The 15,650-nt window shown below is 37.8% G+C and overlaps 2 protein-coding genes across 3 annotated transcripts; both read right to left on the minus strand.

The window, feature by feature from the left end:
* Nucleotides 1-1,259: 1,259 nt before the first annotated feature.
* Nucleotides 1,260-3,722, minus strand: LOC147857526 (Haloacid dehalogenase-like hydrolase (HAD) superfamily protein). Of its 2 annotated transcripts, none has more exons than XM_087328008.1 (5): nt 3,609-3,722; nt 2,911-3,040; nt 2,306-2,460; nt 1,928-2,189; nt 1,260-1,562 (listed from the first exon to the last, which is right to left on the minus strand). In XM_087328008.1, the coding sequence occupies exons 2-5, from the start codon at nt 3,028-3,030 to the stop codon at nt 1,392-1,394; spliced, it is 708 nt and encodes a 235-aa protein (XP_087184134.1). In that variant the 5' UTR covers nt 3,031-3,040; nt 3,609-3,722; the 3' UTR covers nt 1,260-1,391. The 2 variants fall into 2 exon arrangements, with proteins under 2 accessions (XP_087184134.1, XP_087184133.1); XM_087328007.1 differs by lacking the exon at nt 3,609-3,722 and adding an exon at nt 3,500-3,524.
* Nucleotides 3,723-6,331: 2,609 nt separating this feature from the next.
* LOC147857527 (DUF2996 family protein) lies at nt 6,332-9,908 on the minus strand. Its single transcript, XM_087327834.1, has 6 exons — nt 9,635-9,908; nt 8,557-8,687; nt 7,649-7,769; nt 7,176-7,423; nt 7,008-7,080; nt 6,332-6,595 (listed from the first exon to the last, which is right to left on the minus strand). The coding sequence occupies exons 1-6, from the start codon at nt 9,867-9,869 to the stop codon at nt 6,447-6,449; spliced, it is 957 nt and encodes a 318-aa protein (XP_087183960.1). The 5' UTR covers nt 9,870-9,908; the 3' UTR covers nt 6,332-6,446.
* Nucleotides 9,909-15,650: the final 5,742 nt, after the last annotated feature.

The raw sequence follows: 15,650 nt of genomic DNA on the forward strand, positions 1-15,650 counted from the left end.
GAACCGAACCGAACCGAACCGAACCGAACCGAACCGAACCATTAAGACATGGTTTAATGTTCGATAGGTTCGAAAATAATCAAATAAGTCTGGGCTCGTTTTCAAATATCATTAAATGGTTTTGTTGGTTTCAATTACAAATAAACGGTTCGGTTTCGGTTCTCAAACTAAGGTTTATTTGTTTTCAACATACCTGTAAGTTCAAACCTAGGTTTTCAGTATAAACCCTAGGGATTGTATCTGGATCATCAATGACCCAACGGTCACCTGCCATGACTGAATATGATCATGTCTCTCTACCCCCTAATTGATACCATTAATTGATGGTACATGTATGCTCGTGACATGTCCCCAAATCCAAGTATTGTACCTTTCCCATTGGAAATAAAGACCATTGTGCTCCTGACTTTTGTCCTCCCATGCGGACGTGTCTTGTGCACAATCTTTCCACTTGATCATAAAACTTTGGATCGGAACCAACCAAGATGATTCGAGTTGATGTGGTTGAAAACCTCAATCCTTGAGATTTGGACCATAGTTTTGTCGAAAGGTGGATACAAACGATCACTTAATCCCATGTTAACAATCTCCCAAAGAATGGGCATGCATTCAATGTAATTATTATTCCACGTGCGAAATAGGAACATCTTTTTTCCCTTATTTGAGCATACATGTAATGGTTTATAAATTTCTCTTTTGTCCGCAATATGGAAAGTCAAGTTGTCGATACAATCTCATAACTCTTAGTAAGAAAGGAAAATCTCTATTCCCCACTTTTTCGTATTTGAATATACTTTGTAATGATTCACTCATTTAATGATTTGTACATTTCTCTTTAGTAACACAAGGCAAGAAACAAGCTAACCTCTTGAGTCTTATCTATAATTAGCTTGTGATCTTTACATCCGTATGTAACCCAAAACAATTATTCATATAATTGGACAAATTAATAATGCAAAGAAATCTGTCTTCATGGATAGGAATCTAGCTATTTTAGTGACATTGGCAACAACCCTAAATAATTCCATGTGTTTGGAAGGGAAATATGAAATAAAACCACTGAAGTACTCTCCCATTTGATTGGGTATATAAAGAGGATGAGGCATTAGATCGTGATATACGTAACATAAGTTTGCATGTTACCAGAACCCACTGACTCACCAAAACCAAAATAGCCACCAGAGATAGTCTTCATGAATGTTTTCATTCCCATTTCAAAGTTCAAGCAAAACAAATCGATAATAGACAAAGAAAACCAGCAGAAATCATTGTGATTGAATTAGAAATTGTTATATAATCTTTATTCTCCATGGGTCTTATTACGATCAATCAAAGTTAGCGGATCGCTAACAAATACAAGAATATGATCTTCAAATAATGACAAGGTGAACTTATGGGGCTCCAGATTCAACCCCTAAGGCTTCCCATAGTTTAGAATCTTTGTAATCTTTTATCACAAATGCGGCACCTGCCTTGAGGAGAGATTCTTCCGGATTTCTGGTTGATACTCCGACTGCAGCAATCCCAGCAGCAACTGCAGAACTGAGCCCAGTGGCAGAATCCTGATATATAATGAGAGAAAGAATCGTCGAAACAAATAAATAACCATTCGAATAATAAAAATTTGAAAACATGCCAGCAATATCAGGTAGGTGTCACAATTATTCAGCATATAACTACCATACTCGACAAAACAAAACCATAGTGTAATGATAATCAAAACCGAATAGTTAGTAATAAAATAAATATATATATCCAAGACTCTAAAATATACATACATACATACATTTATCAAAGACTCTCTTTATATACTCTGGAAAGCACAAAACCAATAGTTCTATCAACCAAGAGACATAAAACCATCTTTTCCATTGATCATGAAACCTATAACCACCTTTTCTAGTGATCATAACACTCAGAGAATTACCTCTAGGACAAATGCTTCATGGGGTGAAATCCCAAAGTGCTTAAGAGCCTTCTGATACGGATCTGGATATGGCTTTGACCTTTCACATTCACCTCCAACGATTATAATCTCGAAGAAAGATGAAAGACCAAGCAATGATACCATAAGTTCTGCATTTTTACGGGGTGCATTGGTCACGGCAGCGCGTTTAAGACCTTCTTTCTCCACCCATCTACAAAGATCATCTAAGCCGTCGACAGGTTTTAGCTGCTCAGCAGCATGCCTAGATGTAACCAAAAATTTCCATTAATAAACAGGTAACCCTGCCTAACAGTATATTGCAATCCTATTATTATGATGTAAAAGACATTGTGATATATTTATATTTGGCTTTTTCACCTGCAAAAAAGTTCCTCTTTATCCCGCAGGAACTTATCACGTTTATCCTGGGCCCAATCTGGAAAAAGTTTGATACCAAGGTAATGATTCTCTCCACCGGATATGTTGTTTATAAAGAACTCTTCTGTGATGGGTACTCCACCTTGGAATCCTACCTACAGCCATGACAACAGTGGAGGTATCAGATTGTCTATAGATAGAGATTTCCAATTTCTGTCCATAACTGTCATAAACATGCATTTGGTGAATACAACTGAAGGTTTTATAGCCATATGCCATAAATGAGTGTCATGAATACATGTAATGGACAGAAAAAATATGTATCCCTGTGACAGGAAAAACATTTTCTTTGCCTGCATAGGTTAGTTAACAAGAAGTAGAAATATAGATAGGAAGTCATCGGGTGGAGCAGTGTCAACCTAAGGAATACATTTTTAGACATGGGCAACGATATGTAGCATTCCTTGTATCACTCAAGAAATGCATGGAACCATTGAAGAAAGGTACACTATAATTACCCCCCACTTATTGCCTACATACCAACGTCATACAACTTAGGTTTCTCACTGTCATAGACCTCAAATGGAAGAAAGGAGAAAGCATACCTCTTGCAGCATGTCTCTAAATGCAAGATAGTGCAATGGATCCGAATCACATAGAGTTCCATCGATATCAAACAATACAGCCTTAAGTATTTCGCCTGACGGGAAACTTATGGCTCCCATCACCTTTGATCTGCCAATACAGGAATAAGCACAGCAATGAAACATGTTTTGATTCTATAACATTCATGATAAGAAGATTCTATGTGTCTCTGTATGTATATAGAGAATTTTGATAGTTGTATTAACTTTGCACATGCATCTGATGTATGATACGGCATATATAGTCACTATACATAACTTCCATGTTTCAAAGACCATTGTTTTTGCAAATAGATAAACATATACATCCTAAAAACATCAAAAGAAACTTGCCTCTAGTCTCTCTCTCTCTCTCTCCCTCTCTATATATATAACTCCATCTTTCAAACATCACTGCTTTTGCAAACAGATCACCATATCCTTCAAACAATCACAATACATTTCTCTCCAGTCTCCGTTCATAAAACAATCATTAAGAAAACCCCATTGCTTCAAACAAATGAACAGATCCTTCTACAATTTAACTCCAAAAACAGAGCATAACAGAAACCCCACTCCACTCTTTTTCTCCCTCTCTCCCTCTCTAATCCAAAAACTTGGGCTTTATTCCAAGCCTCTCAATGAAAGGCTGATGATCCCAGAGGAAGAAGAAAACATACCTCGGTAGTCCTTCTTCTTCTTCTTCCTTCCTTCCTTCCTTCCTTCTTTACTTTCTTCTCCCTCTTTGTGGGTGGTCTGTAGCAAAACAGAGCAATAAAGTGCAAATCTTACTGCAAAAAAAAAAGGCTGCTCTTTCTTTGGTTCTTTGATTTGCCTTTCTACTTGAATATGCTTTTAAATTCCTTCTCATTTATCTCGACCACCCGATCACTCGAACACCGAATGTGGTCTGCACTACTCGACTCAAGCCTGAACCGAACCGTTTAACCATTTAAAAATGGTTTGGCGGTTTTGTGGTTCGGTTTACACTTGAGCTTCCTTAACCGGTTTGAGCTCGGTTTGGGATAGCTCAAGCCGAACCGAAGATTTGCGCCAAACTAGTTTCCAAACTGGTCAAGACTTCATCGGCCTGGCTAAATCGGTTAAGGATTGATCAGTTTGGCCAAACCGGTTAGCCTTGACTAGTTTAGGAACCGGTTCAGCTCAAGTTTGGAAACGCTCAAACCGGTTTAGCTGATCCCTTCTTTCTCCTGTGTCTTGCTAGTGTTATACCAATCATGGTATGGTGTCGTCATTTTCTCGACTACTACATTATAGAGCTTTCCACAATTCTTAGAACATTGGAACAGGTAACTTGAACCCCACTTGGCGGTTGCTCTAGGGGATGACATATAACATTATTTAGTAACAATTTTGGAGGAGAGGAAAGGGACGGTATGTAACAAAGATGATACACAAAGAGAGAGAGAGAGAGAGAGAGAGAGAGAGAGAGAGAGAGAGAGAGAGAGTGCATGTAGGTGTGTCAAAAGTAATGAGGACAAGAGAACGTGTTATTGGAGTGCGAAAAGCACAAAGCACATACATGGTCGTCAAGTTTTTTTCGTCAAAAGTGGTTAACCAATTATGTAGTTTCCTCCATTATGGTGTGAAACGTGCTCTTATTGCAAGCATCTCATAATTTTCCCCACTCATGAAGAGAAAAACATGAAGGATCTTTGAGGGTTAACATGGAAACACGAAGAAGATGTCAAAAACATAAATGTAAATTTGATGCTTAAGGTTGGGGCTTCTTTTTGTCACCTTCTGCATAAAGTTCCCATTGTTATATAATGAAACACTTTTACGGTAAAGACAGAATCATCAAAGACCTTTTGGAGGTGAACATGGAATCAAAGGAGAATATGTTGATCTCTCACATTAATGTGTTGCATTGATAAAAGAAGCTTGGCAACTTTTTTCTCTAGGTACAAAATGTCACACTAACTGTTAACATATTATTATGTCAAGAGTGTGATAAACACGGTAAATGTTTGTGGCATGAGAATTGAAATTAGTTACCCCCTTTTTTAGAGAACCAACTAAGGATATCTTGGAGTGAAATGTAGAGTGTAAACAATGAGAACATTTTGATCATTGTAGAGTTGACACAAGTGTAGTATGTTTATATACATGCAATATCCAATGTAGTGCATTATATCCATTAATTATGTATGGCCCAAAATTGGCTTATAGAAATTGTGTCTTTGCTAAATATTATGTTATTTTATGTGGTCCACACACTAACAAAAGTGTGAATTTTTTTAATAAAATTGTCTTCAAATTGAACAACATATATGCCAAGCATATATTGCACACGGAATCATTTCAATAGTCACATTTTGCCTTTCCAATACAAACCCTATGATCGTATGCATATTTCATTCCAACTTTTCTGCTTAAGCCGTGGGTTATAACCATAGTACGTAACATACTCGAATGCATTTGCAAACATTCTTTTCATACGTTTGCAAACGAATGTGTATGTTAACACATGTTCTGTTTTTTTACGTTTTTTACCTTAAAAAAAGTTTTACCTTATAATAAATAATGAATACAAAAGTATTTTATTCACCATATTTTGAGGGTGTTTACCATACTCGAATGATCGAAACATGCTCAAATGCGCATGCACATATGGTATGTATGGTTCATATTATGGTTATAACAATGTCCAACAAGGGGTTATTCTTTTCTTCTTGTAAATTAATGCTCCTTTTATCATTGGCCTTCTATGTTCAATTCTTCAATCAGTTCTTAAGAAACAACAATATTGCTTCTCTCTCGACAATAAATACTCGCCCTTTGTTGAAGTTACTTGGAGGTTTAGCTTTCTTAGCCACTACTATTCTATACTAAAAATTATGATTAACCTTCCATATCATATTTTGATAGGATACACGTGCACTCTAAATAGTGTGACTTATCAAACACGACGCAATTCTCTTGGACGTTAAGCATTTAGTTGTTGTCCCAAGGAGAATGCATCCAGGTGACTCAAGGAGTTGCCTACAATTGGGTAACCTCTAGCATTCAAAGAGTAACCATGAACATCTCGCCAAAGCTTTGAATCTTCCAAATGATGTATTCATAAGTAAATTCCAAGAAATTAAATATGATTCTTACGTATTATAGTTTTCATGGTAAATGCAATGCATCCACTTTTGGATGGATGAGTGTTCCTCAGAGAGAATGCAAACACTATTCTTGGAAATCTAAGAAAAAAAAGAAAAGAAGCACAAGATTACACATCTATCTCCCCAATTTATTTCCATATTACATGAGGAACTCCTATTTTTAAGACGACAAGCAAACATGATCAACTCCTGCATTTGGTATTGCCCCAAATCAAAGAAAAGTTTATGAAAAATCAACAGAGAAACTTGCGACGCCAACCGTGGTTAGCTTATGATCAAAACCCGCACCTATATATTGATAATGCCATATACAAAGACAAGTTTACAAGAACATGCAGGGTTGGATGAATCAATACCAAAGTTTGACGACCCACCCACCCATGGTTAGTTTCTGGACAAAAGCTTTTGTGCAAACAGCCTCTTGGTTATCCAAAATATCAGCAAATCTGCAGAAATCTTCTTTTCATCTATAAGGAATGGCTCAACAGTGCTAGGTGGTGATCCATGTGATGCGAGGGAGAAACCCCTTGACCCTGGAATAGAAGTAGAAATCCAATTATGTTTCTTCTAGAATCACATGTTTGTATGCATGTATATGTAATTGTGTGTGTAAGTATGTTTATGTATGCATATTTATAAGTGTATGTATGTGTGCGCGCGTGTGAGTAGATGGTGGTGATCCATATGTACACATATGTATCTATCCACATGTGTAAGTATGTTTACGTATGTATATATATGTGTATGTATGCGTATGCGTGTGCGTGTGTGCGTATATATGTGTGTGTGTGTGTGTGTGTGTATGCATGTGGATGCATGTATATGTTTGTGTATGCATGCATGCATATATAAATATGTGTGAATATCTATGCATATCTGTATATATGTATGTATATAATATCACAGAGAATCTTAATTTAGAGATAGATAAAAGATTCGCGATACCTTCAAGTTTGCCATCAGGGAAGAATGCCCAGAATGCATAGGTGACCTCATTCTTAACAAAGCTCCCTTCCAACTGTTGCAGCCAAATAAAGACTCGTGGGATTAGATGAGGAAATCATCGTTGCAGGAGGATACGAAACATGTATGGATAGATAGCTGTATAGATACCTGATTCTGTCGGAACAGAAGTTCGACATTTGCAATATCATCTTCTTTCTCAAGGATATTTTTTAGTTTGGGAATAACGTCTTCATTCATTATCTCTGGCAAGAGCTTAGCCAAAGCCTTCTTAACATCTGGCTTAGTGGAAGCAGCCTTTGCTGCTGGTTTAGATACAGTAGCATCAGCATTTGCAGCAGGTTGGCTTTTCGGTGAGCTCGGAGTGCTTTTCGATGAGCTCAGACTGCTTGCATCATCTGAAAGAATTTCTATATAAATTGTGATCTTACCCAAGGGAAATCAAAAGAACCACATCAAATAAGCTAAACACTATTCAATCAGCAATATAGAAGAAAACTATGAAATTGTGATAACCCAAAACATGAACACATCGTGTCCTTACATGAAAGTAATTGGAACAGAACAATGAAATTAGCTGACATCAGTCTATTCTATAAAGAATAGGGAAAAAAAGTATGAACCTGTGATTGTGATTTTGTTGTTAAACCCGCCTTTCCCATCTTCTGCTGTTGGCTTATCAGGGGAATGAACCCTCTTACCATCTACAATGAATTTATATTCATAAGTTCCAGGAGAAAGTTTCTGTTTCAAGGAAACAAGGAAATCAAAGTTATGATTATGATATTTATACAAGTTTTGGACTCGCATATATTACTAGGATATAGCAGGAACAATGTTGTGTAAAAGTTAAATTATTATTTAAGTACATGGGAACATGTGTGCAAGAAGGAATAAAGGATAATCACTGTTTCTAATGATAATGTGTTCGTGATCGTTGACATAAACAATTGTTTCATTCATTTACTTAAAATGTATTTGTGAGTGTAGATCTAAGCATATAACCGTATTCGTTGGCATTAGTAAAAATGTATTTATCAGTGTCAATCTAAGTAAAGAGGAATACACATCCAACTGAAACAAGTCCATGTAGTATAGTACCACTCCTTACCCCCTCTTTCAACAAGTCTCATTTCTGAAAATAAGCACTATGCAAATAACTATGGATTCATTTGTAAAAAGGCATATGGATACATACAATCAAAGTAATCCAGGATTGAATGGTACATCTACACCTTCACTCCTGCCCCCTCTTTCGACGAGTTTCAAATTACTTGTCAGTTCCTTGACCTATGCAAAACGTTTTGTGTACCCATTTTCAGTACTCCATGGAACTCTCTCATAATAGTCTTAGTATTTATCCATTTTTCTCTCCATTATAGAAAATAAAGAATGGTTTCTTTTTCTCTTCTTTAAGTTCCTCGACCTGCGAAGCTCATCTCTGATGCATGATGGTAGCCTTGCATAGATGCATCGAACTCAACATTCAATCTACATTTAGGCAGGAAAGAAAGACAGAGAGAAAGTTTGCCTGTTTGGCATAGAAAGCACCATCGCTGCCTTTGAGTAATGGAACATTCGAGTCCCATCCAATGAAGTCCCCCGTGAGTTGGACCTCTGTGGCCTCACCGTTCCATATGAAATCTACCTCCTGTAAAACCACTGTTCCACATGCCATCACATTTCCCATCACAATTTAAAGAATACTATTCCTCTCGGGTGTTTACATATGAATCATCATCAAAACCTAGAAATCATTTATGATGGAAGGAAATTGGAAGCACCCCATATGTTGCAATCACAATGAAGTATTCAGAAATAGAGATCATGTACCGGGCAAATAAAGATGACTTCTATTGGCCATTTACATATCAAAGAGCATCATGAAAAACTATTTAATTATGAAGAAACATAATGAAAATGTACACAGAGACGTCGGAAAGATACTCCACTTCTGTCCTTCAATGATGGTAGATCTTTTTGGGATGCCAGCCAAGATGGCTGTTCTCTCTGCCAATCACTTGAGAATCACATCTCTATGTATATTTGTTTATATTAATGAATGGATATCTTATTTTAAAAATAAAATAAAAATGTAGGAAGCTTGAATTTGAGCATATCCCAGAAAGTAGAGATCATGTTGGAAGTGTAAAACCTCAAGAAGAGGTGGAAACCCACAAACCATAGAGAAGTTCCACGATATCTTTAAGTATAACACGCAAGCAGTCTAGACAATCACTGTGAATTCATGAACATAATAAAGAGACGAAGAAGCCGAGGGTTTGACTATAATAGATTTGGTTGCTGAACAACCAAAGTGTCTATAGAGTTGAGAATCTAGTATTAATCTGATTGAAAAAATATGCATATGGTTGCAACGAGATAGATCATACATATGACCTATTTGATAAGGATCATGAGGCTAGGTTATACAATGTAACGTGTACTGAAGGTCTGGAATTCAATACAATTCAATTCAATTCATCGCAAATAGCGAGCGCATAGGTACTCAAACTGCAAGCCCAATGCAGAAGGCTAGGGATCGCTTATAAACCCACATAAAATTAATCATATTTTGCCTATTTTTTGAGGATGGAGAAGTTTCTTACAAGTGGATGTGGCAGCAGCAGATGATTCTTGGCCCGAGGCAGCGGCAGCGGCAGGCGAAAAGAGGAGTCGCCCACATCCCAGAGTAGAGAAAAGAGGGTTAGGCCGTATGGCCTTCTTCACTTGCAGACTCCTCGCAGGGCTGGAGCATGGAAGGTTAGCCTGAATGAGGAGGTGGGCATGTACAAGAAGAGGTAGAGCTGAAGAATTCAATCGGGATATGAAGCAAGAAGCCATGATGAAGACAGGCTAGGCTGCAGGAGGAAAAAAGGTTCTTTGAGTGGGAGATAGAGCCTTCTTCTCTTTCTCCCTTTCCAGGATGCATCATCAATCCATGGATCACCATTTTGTGAGTGGCTCTGCCTTTTTTGCTCCCTTCCTTCCTTTATCCAAACCAACAAACCCCCATGGACATACACCACTCTGGTCTTGGTCTTGGATGGGATGTATGTATCTATGTATGTAGTGTATGTATGTATGTATGTATGGATGGATGGATGGATGGATGTATGTATGTATGTAATGTATGTATGTATGCATGCCTAGGTCTTGGATGAGATGTATGTATTGTATGTATGTATGCATAGTTCTTGGATGAGATGTATGTATTGTATGTATGTATGTATGCATAGGTCTTCGATGGGATGTACGTAGTGTATGTATGTATGTGTGCCTTGTCTATATGTTTGGTTTGTATGTCTCTTCTGTATGTTCATGACTATTTGCTTCCGAATCATAGTGAGGCCCGACGAGGGAATCACGACCATGGGCTATGGTGGGTGGTGGGCGTGTGTGATCTGCACCATCATATCTTTATCCAAAAAAGTGTGCGGCTTGCCGATAACCCAGCTCTGACCAGACTCTGTCACGAGTAACTTGACCCTGCCCCTTCTACAACCACCGATAACCTAGCTCTGTCACTGATAACCCAACTCTTCCCCTTCTACTGTCACCAATAACCCGGCTCTTTTGGGTAACCCACCATGAAAAAAATTCAAAGATCAAAAGATTCGGATATATAAAAACTCCACCATGAAAATTAAAATGCGCAAGAGGCGATATTCTAAGTAGTTCCTCCTTCATTGCTATTTGATGATAGTCATAGGATGTCAATCACTCGGATATGGTCGAATTACAACTTCTTGGATGATTGTATACTTAGCAATATGGTTCATGTCATACTTGATACAAAGATTCTATTCACAAAAATAGTTTCAACATCTGTTGTTTATCACTGCACTTCAAAAATTGCCAACCTGCGTCGTGCTCTTGTAGCACTATAACAATTGTTGGAAAGGTATCCAACTTCAGCTGTGCTACATTGTGATTTGCAGCAAATAAAAAGCAGTTTAAAAGAAAAACAAGAGGCACGCTCAATGTTCTTTTACTATTGTAATGTTGCTCATTGGTCGCAAAGGCAGGATCATGTCAATAATGAATTCTTCAATCAGTTTAAACGAAAAAATAGACATGTTTCTATTACTTCTTTGAAGCAGCTTGATGGATCCTATACATCATACGACTCTGAGATGCGATGTATAGTCTCGGATTATCATCATCAACTATTGTCTGCTGAATCTTTTTCAGCAAATAGTTTTTACAAGAAACAAGTTGTCCTTGCAATTGTTCAATAGAAGGTTACATATATAATGGCCTCTCATTTATTGCAACCATTTAAATCTCAAGAGGTTTTTTCTGCAGCTAAATCCTTAGGTAAGGATGTTTGTCCGGGAAGAGATGGAATAGGAGTTGGCTTCTATTTGCAGTATTGGGATTTTCTTGGTCCTCTCCTTACTAGAGCAGTTAATTTAATATTCTCAAGCCGCGGTAATATGCATGCGGAATGGACGGAAGGAATCATATATATGATTCTTAAGTCAGATGCTCAGTGTAACGAAGTCTCCAAGTGGCGGCCAATAACATTGCTTAGTGACATTTATAAGATTGTGGCAAAAACCATTGCTATTAGATTACGATCGGTGTCGTTGTCTATTATTCATGACATACAATCAGGTTTTCTACAATATAGGAGTATTTTTTATAATATCTTTTTGTTATGGGAAATGGTTGCATTGGCTCAACAAAATAAACAACAACTTGCAGTATTATTGCTTGACTTTGAGAATGCTTATGATAAAGTGGATTGGAACTTTCTTGAGGCAGTGCTATCAAGATTAGGTTTGAACCTGTTGCATGGATAAAAGGTGTTTCCGCTGTATACAGGAATGCATCTAGTTCAGTTTTGTTCACTAGAGGATATGGGCCGCTATTTCCCATCTCCAAGTATGTTAGGCAAGGATGCCCTCTTGCCCTTTGTCCTCCTACCTAAGATCGTCTTTGGATGGTATAAAAGACATAGTATTACCTGTTACACAATCTATTGTATTGGATGTTGAGTTTGCAGATGACACGGGCCTTTGTGTTGATGGGGAGATAGGTAATCTTGGTTGGGTACAAGATGCTTTGCAGGTTTTCTCGGATGCTATAGGTGCATCACTTAATTGGAATAAGTCAGTCAGCCTTTGGGTGGGTGAAGAAGCAATGATATCTCCGTTGGTATAGATTTGAGGCCAAAAGTAATGATATCTCTGTTACTATCATCAATAAAACGTAAACTACTATATTGGGATGCCCAACAATTGTCCTTTGCAGGTGAGGTTGTAATAGATGTCATAGATAAGATAACATTCATGTCAAGATTTGAACTCTTGACCACTTGTATTATAGTCAAGTGTTATGTTCTAACCAACACATCCAAATACATGGTCATGTTATGTATATCTTAGTAGATTATCTATTTCAAGTTCTAGAAGTTAACTTTTTAGAAAGTTCTAAAACTAAAAGGTTCTAGAATATTCTCCCAAATATTATAACGCATGTACTTCAACTTGTAGTATAAATACTTGTAACCTCCTTGGTCCCTTTCAAGGGATTCAACACTGGTCATTGACACATCAATCTAGTATTCTTGTTTCGCCCCATCTTGTCTCATTGATCTTTATCTCTGTCTTCATGCTCTTGTGTCGTTCCCAGTTTCTTAAGTTCCTCGTCTAGTCACTCCCAACTTCCTGAGTTTCTAGCCTCAGCATTTCTAGTTCCAAGTTCATAGCATGTTGCTCATAGCCCCATCATCCATGCTCCGTCGGAGTCCGCGCTTAGTGTGTCTGTGACAATAACAAACTTAGTATTGTTGGATTCAATGTGGTTTATAGAATCTGTTTGGCTATTTTCTAGATTTGCAATAAAAAAGTGCAAATCTTGATCCGTAATTTCCTCTTTGGGGGGGGGGGGGGACATGGATCTCCAATAGTAGCCAAAGTTGTTGGGAATGTGTTGATTCAACCTAAAAGCAATGGAGGGTTGGGTTTGATAGATCCTTTGATGCAGTCAAGAGCCCTCTTGACTAAGTTTATGATCAGAGGATTGCTACTAGGATCAGATGCTTGGAAAGGAATATTTCTAAATTAGTTAATGCAATTCAAGTCCTAAAACAGGAGGAGTTTGTTGTTATGAATCATAAGGGCAAAGGATGTGATTAAGTCATTCTTGCTAAAGGACAATCCTTCTACACGGGATGCATTACTTAATCAACCTCTTCTTGCCAATTCTCTATTTTAGGATAATGCAGGGAAAAGTGTTGGTTGGGCCTAAGAACTCGCATTGCCTAGGGTAAATTGGATAATGGGCTAGCTGCATCTGTAAGAACTTGGACTCAATTTCAGCAAATGCCACAATAAGATCGTCTTGCTCATTTACAATCTGCTCATGGTGCCAAGATAATGACTGCTAGCATATCAGTAGCATATTCTTTGTTTTCTACAACCTTCCAACCCAAGTAGGAACATCTATGGTATGGATGCTTCGTAAATGACACATTGATGGTTGTGAAGGGTGTTTCACCTAATGGGTGCACTTCTTATTTTCAGGTCCTAGACAACCATAGATTGCAACCTTATACCTTTAATTGCAATTATCTATAGCACTTTGTGAAGTGCACCAGTCAGAGTGGTTGCTAAAAGTGGAAAGAAATGGATGCTCGATCCTTATCCTTTAATTGCTCATACGTGTGATATGATGTGGTTATATGCAAAAGACCCTATTGCAAGATTAACATGGGTCCATCCGAGGGGTTGGTTTTGGTCACATTCCTGTTGGGAAACATGTCCCTCCGAACGGGAAGAAGAGAACGAACCGAATCGAGGACACAAGGGTAATCCGGTCGAGGTCAATAAGTCGAGGCTGAGATCGAAATCGAGAACCGAAATCAATTTCGTAGCCGATTCGGAAGACTATATTTGTAAATAGTCCAAATGTGCCCTTTGTGGGCTATGCTTGTAAATAGCTAGAAAGTTGTTGTAGTATATAAACAACTAGGGCAAACTTTAGATTGTAGGTGAATCATTGTAGTTGATCATTGTTTTAAACTTACACTGAAGGTGGTTGCCTCTGTAACTGTGAGTAAAAGAGAGTGAGTGAGAGTAGTAACTTAGTAGCCGTCTGATAGACGAATAAGATCTCGAGGTCGTTGCTTTGAGCTTCTTATTGTACTTCTCCTCTATCATAGTGATTCTGTTTTGCGGGGTTTGTGGACCCCCGTGGTTTTTCCTAGTTCGGGTTTTCCACATAAAATATCGTGTGTCTTTGTTCTTCGTTTTCTGCTCCTCATTTTTGTCTGTGCATTTACCAAACTTGTTTCTTTGCACTCGAATGTGAACATGAAACTGGTTGTGGTCGATCGATCCCTAACAATTCCTTGGGGGAACAAATCATAAAGGTTCCCTTCTTTCATTGCTCAGTAAAACCTGGATGATCATTATTGTTCTCTCAGAATGTAACGATACCAACAACTCAGAAACATTGGACCACCTGGGTGTCTTAACTTTGCATTTGAATAACTACTAGAGATGGATCTAGTCATTTAATGGGCCAACTAAATTTATTCTCTTCAGATGGCTATTAGTGCATATGGCATTACTAATTGGTCATTCATTGAAAGGGAATGTAGCACCCAATCTTCGGCAAATGTGGCTTTTGCCATGAAGCTCAGGAGACTGCCAAGCATGTCCTATGGTCTTGTCCCCTGGCTCAACAACTATGGAATAAAGTCCTTTCGTTATTCTTAACAATCAATGCCGACCGCCTATTTTCATGGGGATCAGTGATGTTGGGAGTGTTAAATTCCCGCTTAATGTTGTATGAGACAGTCAATGTTCAGGAAGCAATGATGGTACATAATAGAAGATTGATATTAGTTAGCCCTTTTCACCAACCTCGAAATGTCTAGGTTTGGAAAACTGTGACTACGGTAACGTTATGGGCATTATGGAAATGTCGATGTAACCAACTTTATGATGTGGTATATCTTCGTCTCTCAGATGTCCTACTTGAGATATGGGAGAACTTGTTGGTAGTAGTCCGTGGCTAGTATGACAATATGCATGGTGAACAAGAGAAGGAAGATGCTTCTTCACTTATGGAAAAAGTAGCCCCTGTTTACAGAGTCAACTCAAGGGCCTCAATGGCACTATCGATTTCCATGGACCGTTTCTTGAATATCAGTAAATAATGGCAGTGTACATCAACAAATTCCAACACCTTCTACAAAGTCCTATCTTCGGTCTTAGGACTATTGTACATCATTGTACATAAAAAGTTGTAACCTTATGGGCAGACAAGTTCAAGTTGTAGCCTTCAGGAGTTTTTTCTTAATACTATTGAAGGAAATCTTTGAAAGAAAGAAATAACGCGCACAAACCATCACCAAATGTAAAACAAAAAGTTAGAGATAATTCCAAACACCATTCCATCTCAGATATCGGCCACCATTAAAATTTGAGCAACAAAAAGTTTAACCACAAAAAAATCCAAACTTTTTTTTGAAGATACCAGAAACTTCAACTTACACAAAAATTTCAATCACAAAAAGTTTCAAAGATCACAAGCTATCCAATTCATGACAATGCAAACATTAAACCTTCTCTATCTCACATATTGGCAACTGCCTCTTAGGACAACCAA

This window comes from Azolla caroliniana, unplaced genomic scaffold (assembly GCF_043228905.1).
Source record: "Azolla caroliniana isolate FFs.n. ecotype wild unplaced genomic scaffold, voAzoCaro1.0.p SCAF_11, whole genome shotgun sequence".
Taxonomy (NCBI): Eukaryota; Viridiplantae; Streptophyta; class Polypodiopsida; order Salviniales; family Salviniaceae; genus Azolla; species Azolla caroliniana.

Coding starts and splice junctions, on each gene's coding strand:
- LOC147857526 (XM_087328008.1), bottom strand. CDS start 3,030: ATGGGAGCCATAAGTTTCCCGTCAGGCGAAATACTTAAGGCTGTATTG. Junction 2,461..2,910: donor TTAGAGACATGCTGCAAGAG/GTATGCTTTCTC, acceptor TCATGGCTGTAG/GTAGGATTCCAAGGTGGAGT. Junction 2,190..2,305: donor AAAGAGGAACTTTTTTGCAG/GTGAAAAAGCCA, acceptor GGTTACATCTAG/GCATGCTGCTGAGCAGCTAA.
- LOC147857527 (XM_087327834.1), bottom strand. CDS start 9,869: ATGGCTTCTTGCTTCATATCCCGATTGAATTCTTCAGCTCTACCTCTT. Junction 8,688..9,634: donor TGCTGCTGCCACATCCACTT/GTAAGAAACTTC, acceptor CATGTGGAACAG/TGGTTTTACAGGAGGTAGAT. Junction 7,081..7,175: donor TTCTGTTCCGACAGAATCAG/GTATCTATACAG, acceptor TGGCTGCAACAG/TTGGAAGGGAGCTTTGTTAA.